The sequence below is a fragment of the Parasteatoda tepidariorum genome, chromosome X2, assembly GCF_043381705.1.
Source record: "Parasteatoda tepidariorum isolate YZ-2023 chromosome X2, CAS_Ptep_4.0, whole genome shotgun sequence".
Taxonomy (NCBI): domain Eukaryota; kingdom Metazoa; phylum Arthropoda; class Arachnida; order Araneae; family Theridiidae; genus Parasteatoda; species Parasteatoda tepidariorum.
In genome coordinates this window covers 16,882,937-16,900,043 of record NC_092215.1, presented here as the reverse complement: position 1 = coordinate 16,900,043, position 17,107 = coordinate 16,882,937, and the positions used below count along the sequence as shown (strand labels likewise).

The 17,107-nt window shown below is 31.6% G+C and overlaps 1 protein-coding gene across 1 annotated transcript in view; it reads right to left on the bottom strand.

Moving 5' to 3' along the window:
- The window catches only part of LOC107445274 (A disintegrin and metalloproteinase with thrombospondin motifs 9), a 230,572-nt gene that overhangs the window by 67,273 nt on the left and 146,192 nt on the right, over nt 1-17,107 (bottom strand). Inside the window, exons 8-11 of the mRNA XM_071188448.1 lie at nt 14,024-14,173; nt 12,463-12,718; nt 4,460-4,608; nt 795-858 (exon numbers count right to left, since the gene is read on the bottom strand). Coding sequence (XP_071044549.1) covers nt 795-858; nt 4,460-4,608; nt 12,463-12,718; nt 14,024-14,173 — 619 coding nt within the window. The remainder of the gene's footprint in view (nt 1-794; nt 859-4,459; nt 4,609-12,462; nt 12,719-14,023; nt 14,174-17,107) is intronic.

Below are 17,107 nucleotides of genomic sequence, written 5' to 3'. Positions count from 1 at the left end.
GTAAAAATAAAAATAGTCGTGTTTGATACTTAAAAAAAGATAACTTATGAAACAAAACCTAATACCAGACTAGAATGGGGTTGGGCTAAGTTTTGTTTAGAGGGATGAGTTTGCTGTCAAAATTACCAAACACGAAATTTTTTATTTTATTTTTTCATTATTTACATTAAACATGTATTAATTGAGGTATTTCAATTTCAAAAAATTTTGACCTCATTTTAAATTTTCGATTGCAATACCAGATATAAACTAAAATGTGTGCTTTTTCTGCAGAATCCAAATCTGCAATTAAAACTGGGGGTTACGATTTCCCCTATCCCAGGGACTGAGTTTGAGGCGTCAAATTTTGTATTATTAAATGCTTTTGTTGAAAATATTTCATTTGAATATTTTTAGATTTTTAGATCGGATGCGTATAAGATATTTGACCATTTTCATACGTTTTGGACTAACTTAATTAATAGATAATAAATAGATTTTAAAATGTTTTAGACCTTTTTATTACGCTTATTGCTTACCTTTTTAATTTGGAAAGCAGTTATTATCATGAGTATGCGTTTTCTCATAAAAAATAAATAAATAAAACAATTCCTCTATCTTAATAAGCTAAGCATCAGGGCTGGTCCTTTATATATCATATCAAGTTATAAATGAAAAACGCAAAATCTTAAGCTTTTAAAAATTCATCTTAAACATCAAGTAAATTTCTTCTTATAAAGCAGGATTTCATTTTTTTCTCGCTTCTTAAAAATTTATAAGTTTCATCAGAAAATTTCAAGAAAAAAAAAACTTACCTGAGTGTTACAAGACTTATACTTTACTCTGATTCCAGTACAATAGCGACCTCCATTCGCCGGCCTAAAAATAAATGAATAAATAAATTGGAAATGGAATTTTTTTTCGTTTTAAACTGGGAAATAAACTGGAATTTTTTTCAGTTTTTATTTTTTCCCACCAAAGTAAATAATACCACACGGCATTTATTTAACCTTCCCATAGAGATCAAGGGATTAAATTACAGAGTCATCTTTTGTAATACTCAATTAAACGGAATTGAAAGTCAACAAACGTTGTCTTTTATATTTAGATTTTTTAATCTAACTTTAAGATATATTTTAATAATTTTTTTTGATATTTCGACAGTTAGTCTAAAACGTTAAAGTTTTTTAAAATGTTTGTTTTAAAAAGGTTTATATAAAGTTTTCGACTAGTTTCGTTCAAATTTTGCATTTTTTTTCTATTAAAATTGTATAGTTAAAATGATTTAAAAATTCGAAACATTTTTTTTGTTGGTTTTTAGTACATAAAATGAAAATTAAAAATAACTAAAAAATTTTTGCGACGACTTATCTGTAGATATATGAGTTTAAATTTGTCTGCCATTTTTTTCGAATTGCTTAAAAACTTCGATAGCTTATAGCGAAATACGTAGAAAGTGAAATTAACATTTTTTAACAATAACATGAGGGCCAAAACTTTGACCACTCGCCTAATTAAATTATTGGGACAGTATTTCCAGTGGACCATTGGCGACAATCTCCTTCATATTTCTATAATCAAAAATCCAAATCCATCGAAAAAAATTTATGTCCATTCAGAGAATGTACATTTTTGTAGATTCTCGTCTGCACTAATTAATTAATATATTTGAAGTTCCCTTTTTGATCCCTGTCTCCCATTGCCATCCCACAATGTGTAAAAAGTGCTAAGAATGAAAAGATATCGTCTTTGTGTAGTAATTAAAATAATTAAAAATACTTAACGGGATTTTATTGATTTAATTTTTAAGAAATATATTTTATTGTATTTATGCTCTAAATTTCTTTTATGCTGCGTATTTCTAGGTAAAAGTCATACATTTTCTGCCATTATTTAATTTTCTTGAGGTTATGTTTAATAAGCAAAAAGTGATATTAACTGTAAGGTTTCCAAACTTATAACTGCTTGTTTTTTTTTTCTGAAATAGAAGAAGTTCGAAAGAGCGCTAAAATGAACGTTTCCTGGTAAAATTTGGCTGATAGTTTCTATTTCTTGTAAATGTATGTTTTTTTGGGATGAATACGAATCTGCATTTTGTGATCATAATTTTTTCTGAGGAATGCTTTTTTTTCCTCGAAAAAAAACTGGAATATCTTGTTTGTTGCCCATAACTTGTTCTTGATTAACTAGAAATTTTGTTTGCTTTTTCAAATACTAAGCATAATAATTACGGAGATAAGTTCTGGATATCAGGGTTGGGCTAACTAGGTATATTACAGATGTAAATTTTAAGGCGATTTCTTCTTATTCAGATCTCTAAGCAATATTGTGGCATTAAAAAATCAAAATTCTTGCTCTTAAATTTACAAACAACTTTATAAATATATAGGACCTGCAAAAAAAAAAAAAAAAAAAAAAAAAAAAAAAAAAAAAAAAAAAAAAAAAAAAAANAAAAAAAAAAAAAAAAAAAAAAAAAAAAAACTATTGGCTTTTAAAGTCGTTAAAAAAATCTAAGTTAAACAAAATCTTTTGAAAGATTTATGCAAATTGATGACAGATTATTGCGAATTTATTTTGATTCACTATTTAGTTCTCTGTAAGGGCATTTTTTAAAAAGTTTGAAAAAAATGCAATGTTCATTTTCTGAGATACGCATTTTGAGCTGTGTCTAGAATAAAGCTATGTCTTCATCTAGAATAAGCAATTCTAAATGAAAATTTATTAAAATAAAGCATTATATAAGAAGACTAGAAAACGATATGCTATTTGAAAATGTTACGTGGGTTGCGGAACACAGCAAATATTATTAACAGATAAAAATATCATAAGCAAAATTGAAATATAACGTTGCTACTTCCGTAATTTAACCAAACTGCACACATAAAAACAAAATCTACTTCAAAAATATTTACGATAACATCATTCTACTTGATCGTTTAAACTTATTTCTTCATTAGTGCGTTTTACACTGGCGGATAGGGTAAAAGTTGGAAAAAACTGAGTCCTTAAGTTTTCTCTTATTTTCCTAAACGGCTAAGTGAATAAAACTGCTTACATTTGAATGAAAAATTAGCCGTTTGGTTCCAAGAATAAACCTTATTAAATATTTAAAAAAAACTACACTTCGGAAGGTGAATAGTTTTTGGAAGTATAACAGTATTCTCGGTTTTATTAAATCTAGTCAGATAAAACCGGGTATGCAGTACAACCTGTCAAGCTGATCAATCATTTCAGTTGACCTCAATTGTCAACTATTGAGTTTTATCTCTATAATAACAGGAATAAAAATCTTCCGAATCTGGCCACCGCTAACCAAATTTGTCTAGAAGTTTCATAGAATTCTATTCTAAATAAATAAGTTAACCAGAAAAAAAACTTTCAGGACATTTTCTGTCTTTTGAGCCCCAAATAACATGGCAAGCGTCTGCAACTAATTTCATGATAGAAATGTATTTTCATTTTATAAGTGGCGTTGAACAGCCAACCTGCTTTTAAGTTTACGAGCGTCAATGCTCAACTATGAAGCCTTATAAATTCGAACACAATCCAAAAGACAAAGGAACTTCTGAATTAAGCATTGGGTCAAATCAGCCTTCCTGGCGGATTTTTTTAGGAATCTAATTCACATTTGCGTTACATAGAGAGGAGAACCATGAAAATCTCGCATTGTGAGCCCAACGGCAAAGGGATTCTAACCCATGATCTGGCTACCACCGAGAATATTTCAGCACTGCTGGTCGCAGCAAGCCGGAAGAGTCCCGCAGTGGACTGATCGATAAGACACGGTTCCCAGCAGATCACCGAAGTCAAGCATCACTGGCTGCGGTCAGTGTGCGGGTGGTGACCACTTGGATTTGTCTGCGAAGGGACCGAGGGTGGGTGGTATTGGTCTGTGTTAAACTCTTCTACCATAATGTGGTCGACTTCGCTTGCAGGTCGTCGGGTTACCAAAGCGGGGGTGCCATCCCCTCCGCAGAGGATCAAAATTGTGATGGCATGTCTTCGGATCATCCTCCGGGATGTTTCCCAGACCGTCGCCAATAGCCCATTGTGCAGCTCTAGTGCGACGTAAATTAACAACAACAACAGCAGGCCGGAAGCAGAATTCGTATCAACAAGCCAACCTATGGCTGTATCAACAAACCACCACTACCATTCGAATGATAGAGGTGGCTTGTTGATAAATTATTCGAAAAAATATTTATAAAAATTTATTTATAAATGAACCACAAATGTTTAGTGGCTAAAACAACACTTAGTGTCAATGGGTGTCACTTTGTCAAGGAAGTTAAGGAGGCTGGTGCGCAATGCCAATCCATTCACATTGATGTCATGATATCGTTAGTTTGAAAATTGTAGAGTCAGAAGCTTCAAGCCTACAATGGGCTGTTGTGAGAATGCTTTATTTTAACTTTTTGTACGCGTAGTGTGAAATTAAAACCAATAAAATCGCAATAAATGGAACAAAAACAAAACTTACTTAGGTGAATCACATTCTCTGAATGCTTGTTGAATGCCTCCCCCACACGTTCGGGAACATTTTCCATAAGGTTTCCATTTTCCCCATTGGCCATCAACAGGAGTGAAACCTGCTGGCCGGTATCTGGTACATTCCCCTTGAAAACATCGCTGGAAAAAAAATGAATAAAATTAATAAAACAACTGAGTCCATTTATTGTTACATTTTCCTTCACTTACTTAACTCGCTTTTGTGTTTGAACCATCAGTTCCAGTCAAATCTATGCAATTAAATGGGTTATTCGATTAAAAGGGGAGTGCAATATTCTATCTTTAATTTCTTTTTAATGGTATTTAATGCAAAGTATAGCGTTTTGATTAAATAGACTTAGTTCTATGATCAATAAACAATTTTGATTAATAGCATCTGTGTTAGTATCATAAAATATAAATGTCATTTAAAGTTACATAAAAATAAATCAATATTAGTGAAAAGTATAATGGAGGTACTAAAGTATTATTTGATCCCTACCGAAAAAATAAGCTATTTTAGTTTGGGATTTTTTAAAATATATCGTTTCCCAGATTCATTGTTCGAAAGGAGAAAATCTTCAATTCAATATTTTAACCACTTTCTGACTACCTAAAGTGCTTTGGAATTTTTATGGGATAGAAATATAAAATCGAAATCGTTTTTTGACCACTACAAACAGAAATTGTGATTTTATCTCCAAATAGAGTTTTTCAAAAGCAGAAATAAAGATAGGCATTATAACAGCAATTCAATGCCTTCACGGCTTAAGAACATTTTTAAAGTCAAAATTAATTAAAAGACGAACAAAAATAATACTATAAAAGACAATTATTAAGCCTGCATTATGGCATAACCTGTCTTATATAGTCTGGATCCAAAACATAGTCTAACTAAATTACAAACAGACCTGCTTGCTGTTTTTAAGCAAAAAGCATCGAGAAATGTGGATAGCTTATGAAGACAACGGCCCAATTTTCAACTATATAAGCTAATCAAGGAAGCTGATATAAGAAAACACATCAAAATAAGTTGCTTAAAGCTTGTCAGTCACATCTATCTAATGGTAGGTATGTACTTTATTTACGTCGCACTAGAGCAGCACAATGAGTTATTGGCGACGGTCTGGGAAACTTCTCTGAGGATGATCCGAAGACTTGCCCTCGTAATTCTGATCCTCTGCAGAAGGGATGGCTCCCCTGATTTGGTAGCCAGACGACCTGCGCGCGCGAAGTCTGCCACTTTACGGTAGAACAGTTTACCTCGGATTGACACCTCACACTCTCGGTTCCAACGCAGACTGATTAAAGTGGTCACCCACCCGCTTAATGACCGCGCAGCCAGTGATGCTTGATTTCGGTGTTCTACTGAGAGCTGTGTCTTTGCGATCAGTCCATTGACATCCTTGACATATAAGATCTTCAATTACAAACCAATGGGAACTAGAATTAGATTTAGGACTAAGATTAGATGGTTTGACTGTGACTTCAATCCTAAAAATTACTATCCTAAAAATCAAAATCCTAAGTACTATCCTAAAAATCGAAATTCTAAGTACTATCCTAAGAATCAAAATCCTAAGTACTATCCTAAAAATCAAAATCCTAAGTACTATCCTAAAAATCAAAATCCTAAGTACTATCCCAAAACTCAAAATCCTAAGTACTTTCCTAAAAATCCAAATCCTAAGTACTATTCTAAAAATCAAAATCCTAATAATTACTAACAGCAGAACATTCACAAAGAAAACAACAAAATGAAGGAAGGTTCTAGGGAAGGTTCTCGCTCACAAAAGTCTGTCATGCCATTAGAAGAAGAATTCCTAACAAATCAAAATTTTGACAATATTCTGATAATCTAGAGAGCTAAAATTTCAACTAGATCTCATAATTATAGTGAAGCATGAGAAAAGAAGTATAAATCGTGTACATGCATAATGAAAATGTATCGTCAATTGAAATTTTAACTACCTTCTAAAAATGAAACTAAATAAATAAAGGTCTTAAGTGATACGAAAAAGAAAACCTAATGAGAAAAAAAGAAAGAACGAAGGAAGATTTAAAAAGAGATATTGATAGATCTACGTGGAGATAAAGAGTAAATGAAGGTCTAATGAAGAGAAAAAATAAAAATAAAAATCACGTTTCTCTAGTGCATTTAAATGGAGAAAAAAAAATTTCACAAAAAAAAATTATTAAAAAATAGTAATAATAATAATAAATGTGGGACGTACTACTTTTGCATTAAACATCCATCGCACCAATCTCTGAACTTCGGAAAGAACAGAACCAGAAAAAAAAAACACCTCTTTAATTATTATACGAGAATAAACGCAACGCCCGATTCAATTCGGACCGTTAAGCCCGAATTTTATGCTATTAAATGGTCATTCGATCTTAGATATTTTTTTAAGAAGAAATTAAAATGCAAAACTTACTTTGAAGTTCGTAGAACGCAACTTTTAATAGTTTATATTTTTTAAATAGTAAATACAATTATATAATGTATAGTTGTGTTGTTATAAATTAACAGCAGTCTCTCAGAGGGTAAATTTTATGAATAGTTAAAAATATTAACAAAAATAATTAAATATTTCACTTTAATAAAATTTTTAAAAAATGAAATAAGTATTATTTGTTTATTATGATATCACAATACAAGTGTAGTTGGTGAAATTTGGAAGAATTTTAAAACTGCTGAAGAGATCTAATTAATTTTTTTAAAGAACGGGGAAGGTTCCTTTCTTTAAATCTTAATTAAATCCTCATACATTAATTAAATTTCAAAGAAATATCTAATTACATTCAAATAATTATTTAATTACATCTATTTCGGGTTCAACAGCCCGGAAAGAATCAGTCGTCTCAATTTCATAATTAATGAGGTGCTTTTTTTCTGGAGCTTTTTTCCTCTGGTTTTTTCTTTCGGTGCTCTTTTTCCCGTCAATCAATCCCTGAGAGCTGTGGTGGCTCAGGGGATAGAGCGTTCGCTTTCCAATGAGGTGAACTGGGTCTGAATCCCAGTGACGACTGATAGTTACGAATTCCGCACCTGGCTCGCACCGACCACAGTGCTGATGTAAAATATCCTCGTTGGTAAACGGATCATGGGTTGGAGTCCCCTTGCCATTAGGCTAACCGTGGGAGGTCATCGTGGTCTTCCTCTCCATGTAACGCAAATGCGGGTAAGTTCCATCAAAAAGTCCTCCATAAAGGCAAACTTCTCCCAATACTCGATACAAGATGTTCCCTTGTCTTCTGGATTGGGTTCAAAATTACAAGGGTATGGGGTTGAATATTAGTAGTCGTAAACCCACAAAATTGGTCGACTCTTCAACGACTGTTATAAAATTAAATTAATTCATTGAGAGCCGTGGTGGCTCAGAGAAAAGAGCTTTCGCCTTCCAACGAGGTGAACCGGGTTCGAATCCCAGTAATGGCTGGTCGATACGAATTCCACACCTGGCTCTCACCGACCACAGAGCTGCCACAAAATATCCTCAGTGGTAGACGGATAATAAGTCTCTTTGCCGTCTGGCTAAGAGTGCGAGGTTTTCCTCTACATGTAACGTAAATGCGGTTAAGTTTAATCAAAAAGTCCTCCGTGAAGGCAAATTTCTCCCAATACTTGATACAGGAGTTCCCTTGTCTTCTGAATTGGGTTCAAAATTACAAGGGTATGGGGTTGAACATTAGAAGTCGTAAACCCAAAATTAGGTCAGCTGATCAACGACAGTTATAAAATCATCTCCCTGACTTATTTCGTTTCAGTTACAACAAAAATAGAAATATTTTCTTCGTTTTAATCCACTCGTAGCACAGATATTATAACTACTCGTACTACTAAATTATTAAATAAAAAGAGAAAAAAATGTCTTTCCGAAACGGACTTAATTTAAGCAACAAAATAAATCAACAAAAAATATATTAATAAACAAGATTAATCGTCATAATTACGATTTACTAAATAACTACAGTTATAGTAAATAAGTATAGTTACAGAAAAGAATTATAATAAGCAATATTTTAGATACATTAAATAATTGAAGTTTATATCAAAATATAGCATTTCTACTTAAAAAGATATAAATAATACATTTTTCTTTTAATAAGCTTTCAACCAATTTTATTACTGTGAAAATAGTAGTAGTTTTGGATTTAGCTTCGATTAACCCTATTTAAATCAAATTTTCATTCTGTTTAGAGTTTTAATGAAATATACCTGAGACATAAAATAATATCAATAGCTCATTTTTAATTTAATAGGACACGGTGCGTACAGGCAATGTTTAACAAAATATAGTTAAATAATTTAATCAATTTTATGATTTAATTTTTTCTCATTAGAAAAAATAATTTAAATTATAAATATAAAATTAAATGGTTTAAATTATCTCGATTAAAAACAAGTGTTTAACTAAGCAGTATTTAGAATAAATTTGGTATTAAGCATTAAGATCTTCGTAAATAGCAATTTCCAAATTGTTTCAGTCTACTTAAGCATCCTTCAAATCACGAGAAAAAAAAAATAATTTCAAAATTATCAATCAAGTTTAAAAACTACTTAACTATTTTCTAAAAAAGAAGTAATCGAGAAAGAAAGTAACAACTTTTTATCTAGAGTGCATCCTGTAAAGTCGGCCTTGCTGCAATCATCCTCATCAGCTGTTTAGCGAAAAACGAGGTCAAGGTAAAGAGGACACTTCTCTGTGACCTTGAAAAGCCGCTAGCCTTTTTCTTTTTTTCAACTAAGCTCAAAGAAATAAATAAAAAACTTTCTATGCAAAATCTCCTACGCATCTATTGTTATTAACAAAGAATCGATTATCCACTTTTTAACAATCAATCTAGTCTTTTTTCTTCGTTTAATTGTTAACTGACATATATCTTTAACTGATTTTGACAGGTTCCAGTTCTAGGGTAAGTTTTAATCCATAGTAATTTTTTTTAAGGACCACACACTAATAAGGAGATGACATCGTTTCTAATTGATAAGCTTCAAAAGGACAGTTTTGCATAAATCATTAATACTTCACATAAGTTTGCAGACTTTTTTTCACACTTAACAAGCACAATAAACACTTGATCATTGCCTATTGAGTTCCATTATGATATAAATGAATAATTAGTCTAAACATCTTAAATTTATAGTGTGAAGATCCTGCTTTTAGGATTTTGGTAAACACTTCTGAATGTATGAAAATTGCTGCGCAGAACAGGATTTTTTTTCAAGATCAGTTCTTATTGCTTCATGAAATGGCTTGTTCGATAATTAGATAGTAGAATTGTATAGATGAGTTCAAAATCAATTTCAGATTAGTTTGCAGACTCATTTCTATATTTAACAAGCACAAGGAACACTTGATCATTGCCATCCATAAAGCCATAAATAAATGAATAATCCAAATAGTTTTTTCTTTGTCGTATGCCTGTTTAGGCAGTGGGAGTGCGATTTGTTCCTGTTTTTCAGTGGCGCCATCTATGGCCAGGAATTCGACTTCTGCCACGCCATTCTCACAACCACAGCTCGTTTATAGGGCGGGTCACATTCACACACAAAGGAGAAAGGACATAGAACACACAGAGAGAGAGAGAGAAAGAAACACCAATGCCTTACCCGGGATTCGAACCCAGGACCTTTCTGATGCAAGGACAGTTCCCTGCCCCCTACACAGACCGGTCCGCTCCAAATAGTTTAAATTTATAGTATAAAAAAGATTTTATAATATTAAGGATTATGATAAACAATTTTGAAAGCGTGAAACTTATTGCGTAGAACAAAACTGCGAGATATACTTATCAAAACTTTAACTTGAAAAATTAAGGTGAAAAAAGATGACATAATTCAAAACAAAAGGATTTTATATGAAAAGAGAAATACAACACAGTCAACGAAAAAAAAAAAGAAAATGATTTTAAGTGAGAAAACCGCGGTAGTCAAGGGGAGCGACGCTGATCGAAAGAGGAGAATCAGGACAGAATACATTTTTAGACGAAATGGATGACGTGAGAAAATGATATCAGTTACAAGAGAATCAGCTTTCCTATGAATGTAACGAAATTCCACAGCATCAAGACGACACACTAATTTTTAAAGCTAAAAAAGTTCTTCTATTGACAAATACATTCTTCCACTTTTTTGGGATTATTTATTTTAATACTGGGGGATATTTTTCAAGCACAAATCTTTGATGTATGATGTGCTTTAAAGGGGTCAGATAGTAGAGATGTATAGGATGAGATATCTATATAAAATATTCAGAAAAATTTATCAGGAAAAGATCATCTTATTTAACTGTACAATGATTTATTTTTGTATTTTAGTCCCTTTAACTGTATAATGATATATCAAGAAAAGATTAAATTATCAGGATCAGATTATCAATTATCAGGAAAAGATGAATTTTTTTAAAATTTATCAGTAAAAGTGAAAAAGAAGAAATATATATTTTAGTCTTATTTAACTGTACAATGACTTATTTTGCCATGTGGATGAAAGTATTAAGTGACAATCTTGGAGTGAAGGAAGGACTGATGTGCATTTGGCAACAAGTAACCGACCATTAACAGTAGAAATTCTATCATTAACAGCAAATTAAAACTTGAAGAATGCGAACTCTATGACGCGCAGAGTTTTAATGAGTATTAAGGATTTATGAATCTTGCCGGAGTGAAGTTAGTGAGCATAAAACAAAGATAATCTTTATTTATGCAGTAAAATTTCAAACAAATTTTAGATATTTTTATAGTGTTGAGCCTCGATGACTCAGAGACTTGAAACACTAACTTCTGTGGTAAAGATCTAGGGTTGGAACCTGAGTGGCTGTTTGAAGTCCATCTAACTTAGTGTAGATCGATAGGTAAAAATTTGTGTTTAGGTAAAAGTTGTTAGGTTGTGAGGCTGGCTTGTGCATATTGCTTACCACATTGTCACAATTATGCTGTTAAACAAGAAATAGTGAAGCTTCAAAGTGAAGCTTTAATAGTGAAATTTTGATATAAACTATATTTTCATAACCATAGTTGAACAGCCAATACAATTGATTTGACGACTGCAAATTTGCAGCTCAGTAGCCTTGTAATATTGAACCCAATCTAGAAGACAAGGGAGCTTCTGGATTAAGTATTGGGAGAAATTTCGCTTTCTTGATGGAACTAATCCGCATTTGCGTTACACGGACAGGAAAACAACGAAAACCTCTCATGGATAGCCTGGCGGCAAGGAGACTCTAACCTAGGATCCGTCTTTCATTGAGGATATTTTGGCAGCACTGTGGTCGGTGCGAGCTGGGTGCGGAATTCGTTTTGACTAGTCATCATTGTGATTCGAACCCGGTTCACCTCATTCGAAGGCAAACCCTCTAGCCCCTGCTTCACCACAGCTCAAAGGAAGCTATTGGAATAGAATGGATCCAGTACCCCCAGAGGGTTTGATTTGTTATGGGAACTCGGAGGATTTTGTGACTTGGATATGTTTAGCATGAAACCCGTTACCTTTTTGTACAAGGGGAGTCATCGGCGCAGGGATCGAACTCACGACCTCTCAAAATTGCGTCCGATGTCTTACTATCCCGACCCCTCAATCGGCGATACAAAAAAAAATTTGTAGAAAAATAATACCTTTAGAACGTTTATTCATTTTACGCTGATGATAACCAAATAATAGGGAAATTAATGCGAGAAAACTGGACCTTACCATGCAATTTTTCGGCCAATAAAAATGCACCGATAGCATTGGAACATGCTGTTAGACCATTATGTTTTTAAGTTACATAGAGACTACTAGATTGGACACCTTTTAGTTAGAAAAATAATTTTTAAAGCATTTATAGAAAGCTTATGTTAATACTAGATAGAATCATGAATTTACTCTCAAAATGTTATCGTGAATTGTATTTAAACTTAATTGTTGTCAGAGCTTCAAGTTTAGATCTGCGTTATATTCCCGCCTTTTGAGAACTGTTAAAATTAACGAACTAATTAAAAAGAATTTACCTTTGTATCACTGCATTGAGTTCCATCAGCCCAAGGTGTATGCTGAGTTCGACAGCCTCCTTGCATAGTATCATCCAAAGTACACCATAATCTTTTACATTCGGGCATATAAGGACAAATCCTGGATTTAGGACCAAATACTAATTCACATTGACGATCTCGTGGATACAATTGTCCTGGTGGTTGTTGAAATTCGTCATCTAATAGCAACATGTTACGTCCTGGACTATCTGTGAGACATCGTCCATAGCCAATGCTAGAATTAAAATAAAATTTCATGTTAAAGGCTGATTTTCATCGGTTTTTATTTCAAAAATCAAGAATTCAACTTATAGTTGGGAACATAATTAAACTTGCATCTGAATTTGACGTCTAGTGTGTAATTTAGGAAAAAAAATCAAACTCACAAGCATAATGATAGCATATAAGAATAAAAATAAATAAATATTACGGGTAAAAACCTTTTAATTAGCGATACTCGTACATTTTTATTTACTTCGCATTAGAGCTGCACAATGGGCTATGGGAAACATTCCTGAGTATGATGATCCAGAGGTAACATATGTCACATTCCGTTTTACAGAAAGGACACATTCACACACCATCCATCCACAGATTATAATTTTGACCTGAACCAGAGCACGATCAATCTCTGATCCAGTACCCCCAGAGGTATTGATTTGTTATGGGAGCTTGGAGGACTTGGAGACCCCGACAGATTTAGCATGCACCAGTCACCATTTCGGACACGGGAGTTTTCGACCGTCAGGGATCGAATTCAAGACGGCGGAATTCAGGGAATAGTGGTATGTTAGGGAGACTGCATACTTCAACTGGTTTAAAAAAATTTTGCATTAATTTTCCAGTTTTTTTAATTAATTGTAAAATTTTTCACCTTTTATTTTATTTCACATTTATTATTTCAACTTTCAGAGCACGTCAGTTCTGTAACCATGCCAGCCAATTACGTTTAATTAGTAATATCTGAGCCTGTTTGAATACGTTATTGTTTCTAATGACACTTAGAACAAGCCAAGCTCTCTAGCTATTGGGCTTTTGCGAATTAAGTCAGGAATGTACGCCTTTCGTTTGACCCGAGAGCATCGCAAGGGTGAAAGTACGTCTTAGCACTGAACCCCACGAATAGATGGCTGCAACCCTCATTCATGAGGCTACATCCTCAATTTAAACGTAGATCTGAAGGGGAAGGAAATTTTATCCAGATCCCTGCATTCATGGTACTGCTCAGTGACCGACCACAGGACTTACGATTCCACAAATTTTACGAGCTCGTATATCGCATGTATACCTATTGAATACAATAATTATTAGAAAACATGACACGAACATAAAATAAAAATAAATCGGATAAATAAATGCCAGTATTGGCCCAAAGGCACTATCGGCATACGATGACATTTCTAGCTATGGGTAAACATGAAGTTTGAGAATTGCGTAGTATGTCCCTCCCTTCCGAATTTGTAACATTGTTCAAAAATATCCTGCATAAGTAAAATAATTTCTATAAATTTTGAAAAGTATGTAAAAACAGAATACTTACTCAAAAAATGTTGTCAGGTAATGTCTACTACATTCAGACCAACTCCATGGATGGCTATTATAATCCAACATTCTTGCCATTACATGAAGTTGCTTTTTGTGGGTATGAAAGCGAGAGCATTTCGGATCATCATCGTGTGGTAAACTCATCCTGGAAACAAATTTCATTTACATTATTTTAGTACATTTGTGTTTTTATAAAAATTGGAATTTTTTTTTGAATAACAATCTTAGTTTTATTTCTAAAAATTAAAAAAATTCATTTTTTTTTCATTTTTATAATTTTTTTAGTTATAAATAGAGCCCGGATTTTGATGACCTAAAAAATCTCAATGCCCTTAAAAAGTGCAAAAAATGCCCTTAAAAGTGCAAAAAATGCCCTTAAAAGTGCAAAAAATGCCCTTAAAAGTGCAAAAAATGCCCTTAAAATGCGAAAATTGCGCTAAAAATGCCTTATTACATGGCTTAAATTGAAGTAAAAATATTGAACTAAAACAATGTTTTACTCTTTAGAATTATTATGATTCGTTTCAAAAAATATAAAGCAATGCAATACTTGTTCTACGTTCATTAAAGTTTGAAAAATATGTTTTATATCCCAAAATAAAAAAGAGAAAGGAAAATATATTGACTCCAAAACATTTTCATTTCGTATAGAAACTTTAATGAATATGACAACTTCCATCTCATAATATTACTAAATATCAGAACTACATTGGATTATTAAATTTTTTTTAATATTTTGAAATGTAAACGAGCGTCTCTTGTCTGAAAGTAAATTTTTATACTAGGAGAAGCTTCTTTCAACATCTACTGATGTTATTGGTGCGTACTTGTAAAGGACGGTCACACTTACTGACAATTCTTCTTCAATTTGAAAAGATGTTGCTTTACCTGTTAATATCCTAGAGATTTTCTTCATTGTTTGGAAGCCAGTGTAATAATAAAACATTATAAAAAATAATAAAAATTAGAAAAAATTAACAAAAAATTAAAAAAATGCTTTAAAATGCAAAATACGCCCCAAAATTTAAAGAAAAATGCCCTATAAATCTAAAAAAATGCTCTAAAGGACAAAAAATGTCCAAAAATGCAAAAAATGGAAATGTCATCAAAATCAGGGCCTTAGTTATAAATAATTATAAAAAGTCAATAAATAAATAAAAAGGTGAAAGTTAAAACGTCGCTTGTCCTGTCTTGTTGAACAAAAAAAGCAGTCATAAGTAATTATTTCAAACTTTTGTCAGTTATTGGATTTAACCCAGTGCAGTTCCTTACTAACATTTATAAAAATCCAAATCATTGTTCGTAAAATATATTTCTGCAAACGTTTGCATAAATGTTATTACTTATTAAATCCTTAAAATTCTCGGTAGTTTTGGGTACGTAATTTAATATTATTCAATCGTTTGTGACTACATTTTTAAAAATTTGTTTAAACTGTAATTTGCATTTAAACTGATTTTTGCGAAGCTTAAAAATTCTTTTAAAGTAAATAAAGCAAAAACAGAGACATTTTTCGAAACTCCGAAAACAGAGGTATAATACCAATCTGTTTTGTTGAATTGTGTTGATATAATTTTTTCAAAATAAAAAAAACAATTTAAATTCTTTAATACCACATGCTATTACATTTCTCCTTCCAGTTTCGAAAATTATCAATTATAAATTACGATTACTAATGATTATTAGCAATTTTCTAAAATTAAATACCAATCATATTTACATTTTTCCTCCTACGTCCTCACCCTTTTGACGGTTGAAAATCAAGAAAAAATATACATTTTGGATTCAATTAATGATAATACACTTTTGTTTATCTCTTTTTTTTAATCTAGATTCATGTATTTAGACATCAACTATTTCTTCTGTTAAAAAAATTTACATTAAGTTATCAATTCATTTTATTTCTTTTGCTAACAAAGATAGTTTGTGGTATCTTGCTTGACAAGGTAGGCCATCATGTAAGAAAGAAATTATACATGATTATGTTGAAGATTATCTTATCGAACAAATAATGATTTAAAGGATGACACGATCATTAAAGCAAACAAATTGCTTTTTAATCAATTTCAGAATCAAGTGCTTCGAGATAATCACTAAGTACAGCGATCATCAAGTTGTTTTAAATTACGTCGCCAAATGCTTCCCGATTATAAACTCTATACTGACAACAATCAAAACATTTAATATCCAGCCAAAAAATTAACCACCCAAGTAGTTCCAGTTAATTTAGAAGCACTGATAAGATATGCATAATCTAAAGATAATTCTCGTTTTTAATTACAGTTATTAGGAAATATTAAAAATTATTTAGACTCTAAAATAGTTGTTTACAGATTTAAATAAAGTAGAGATAAGCACTTAAAATAGGAAGATTTTCTTCACCTTTAAAACATTGATTTACGATAATTGCTTTAAAGTGTTGCAAGGTGACTAACTCGAAGCAAGTAGATAGGACTTGAATATAAATGTGTAAATAATACGAGCAAATAAAAACATAATTAATGTAAATAAAGAGATTACATCTATCAATCAAACAATTTGCGGAATATTTTACAGATTTGTACCTTTTTTCTTAAATATTAAACCAGTTTTATTTGAAAAAATATTTTTTGAAAACAAAATGTAGGTTTAAAATGGAGGAAAAGCAGTTTTGTTTCTTTAAGAATTTAAGTATTCTTTAAAAATTGTTAAAAATTTCTTATCAGCTACTTTTTTGTTCGAAAAACATTATCAACACAAGTTGTTAGAATTTTTTTTTTAGGTTCAGTTCTTTTTTAACCAAAATTAACCAGACAGTATTGTTCAACACTAATCTGGAACCTTCTTGATTCAAAAATTGTTTCTAATCTGTCTAAAAACAAAAATGTTTTTGATGTTCAAAACATCAAAAATCGGACGCTTAAATCTGTCCAAAAATCTATAATTACTAAGAAGAGCAAATTTTTTTGTACTTCGAAATTTTTGCAAATTTTATTAATAAAAATTTATTAAACAAAATTTTGTTAGAAAAAAAGCAAATTTATTTAGAGTAAGTATTACTTTAAAAAGAAAAATTTAAAAATATAAATGATTCACAGTT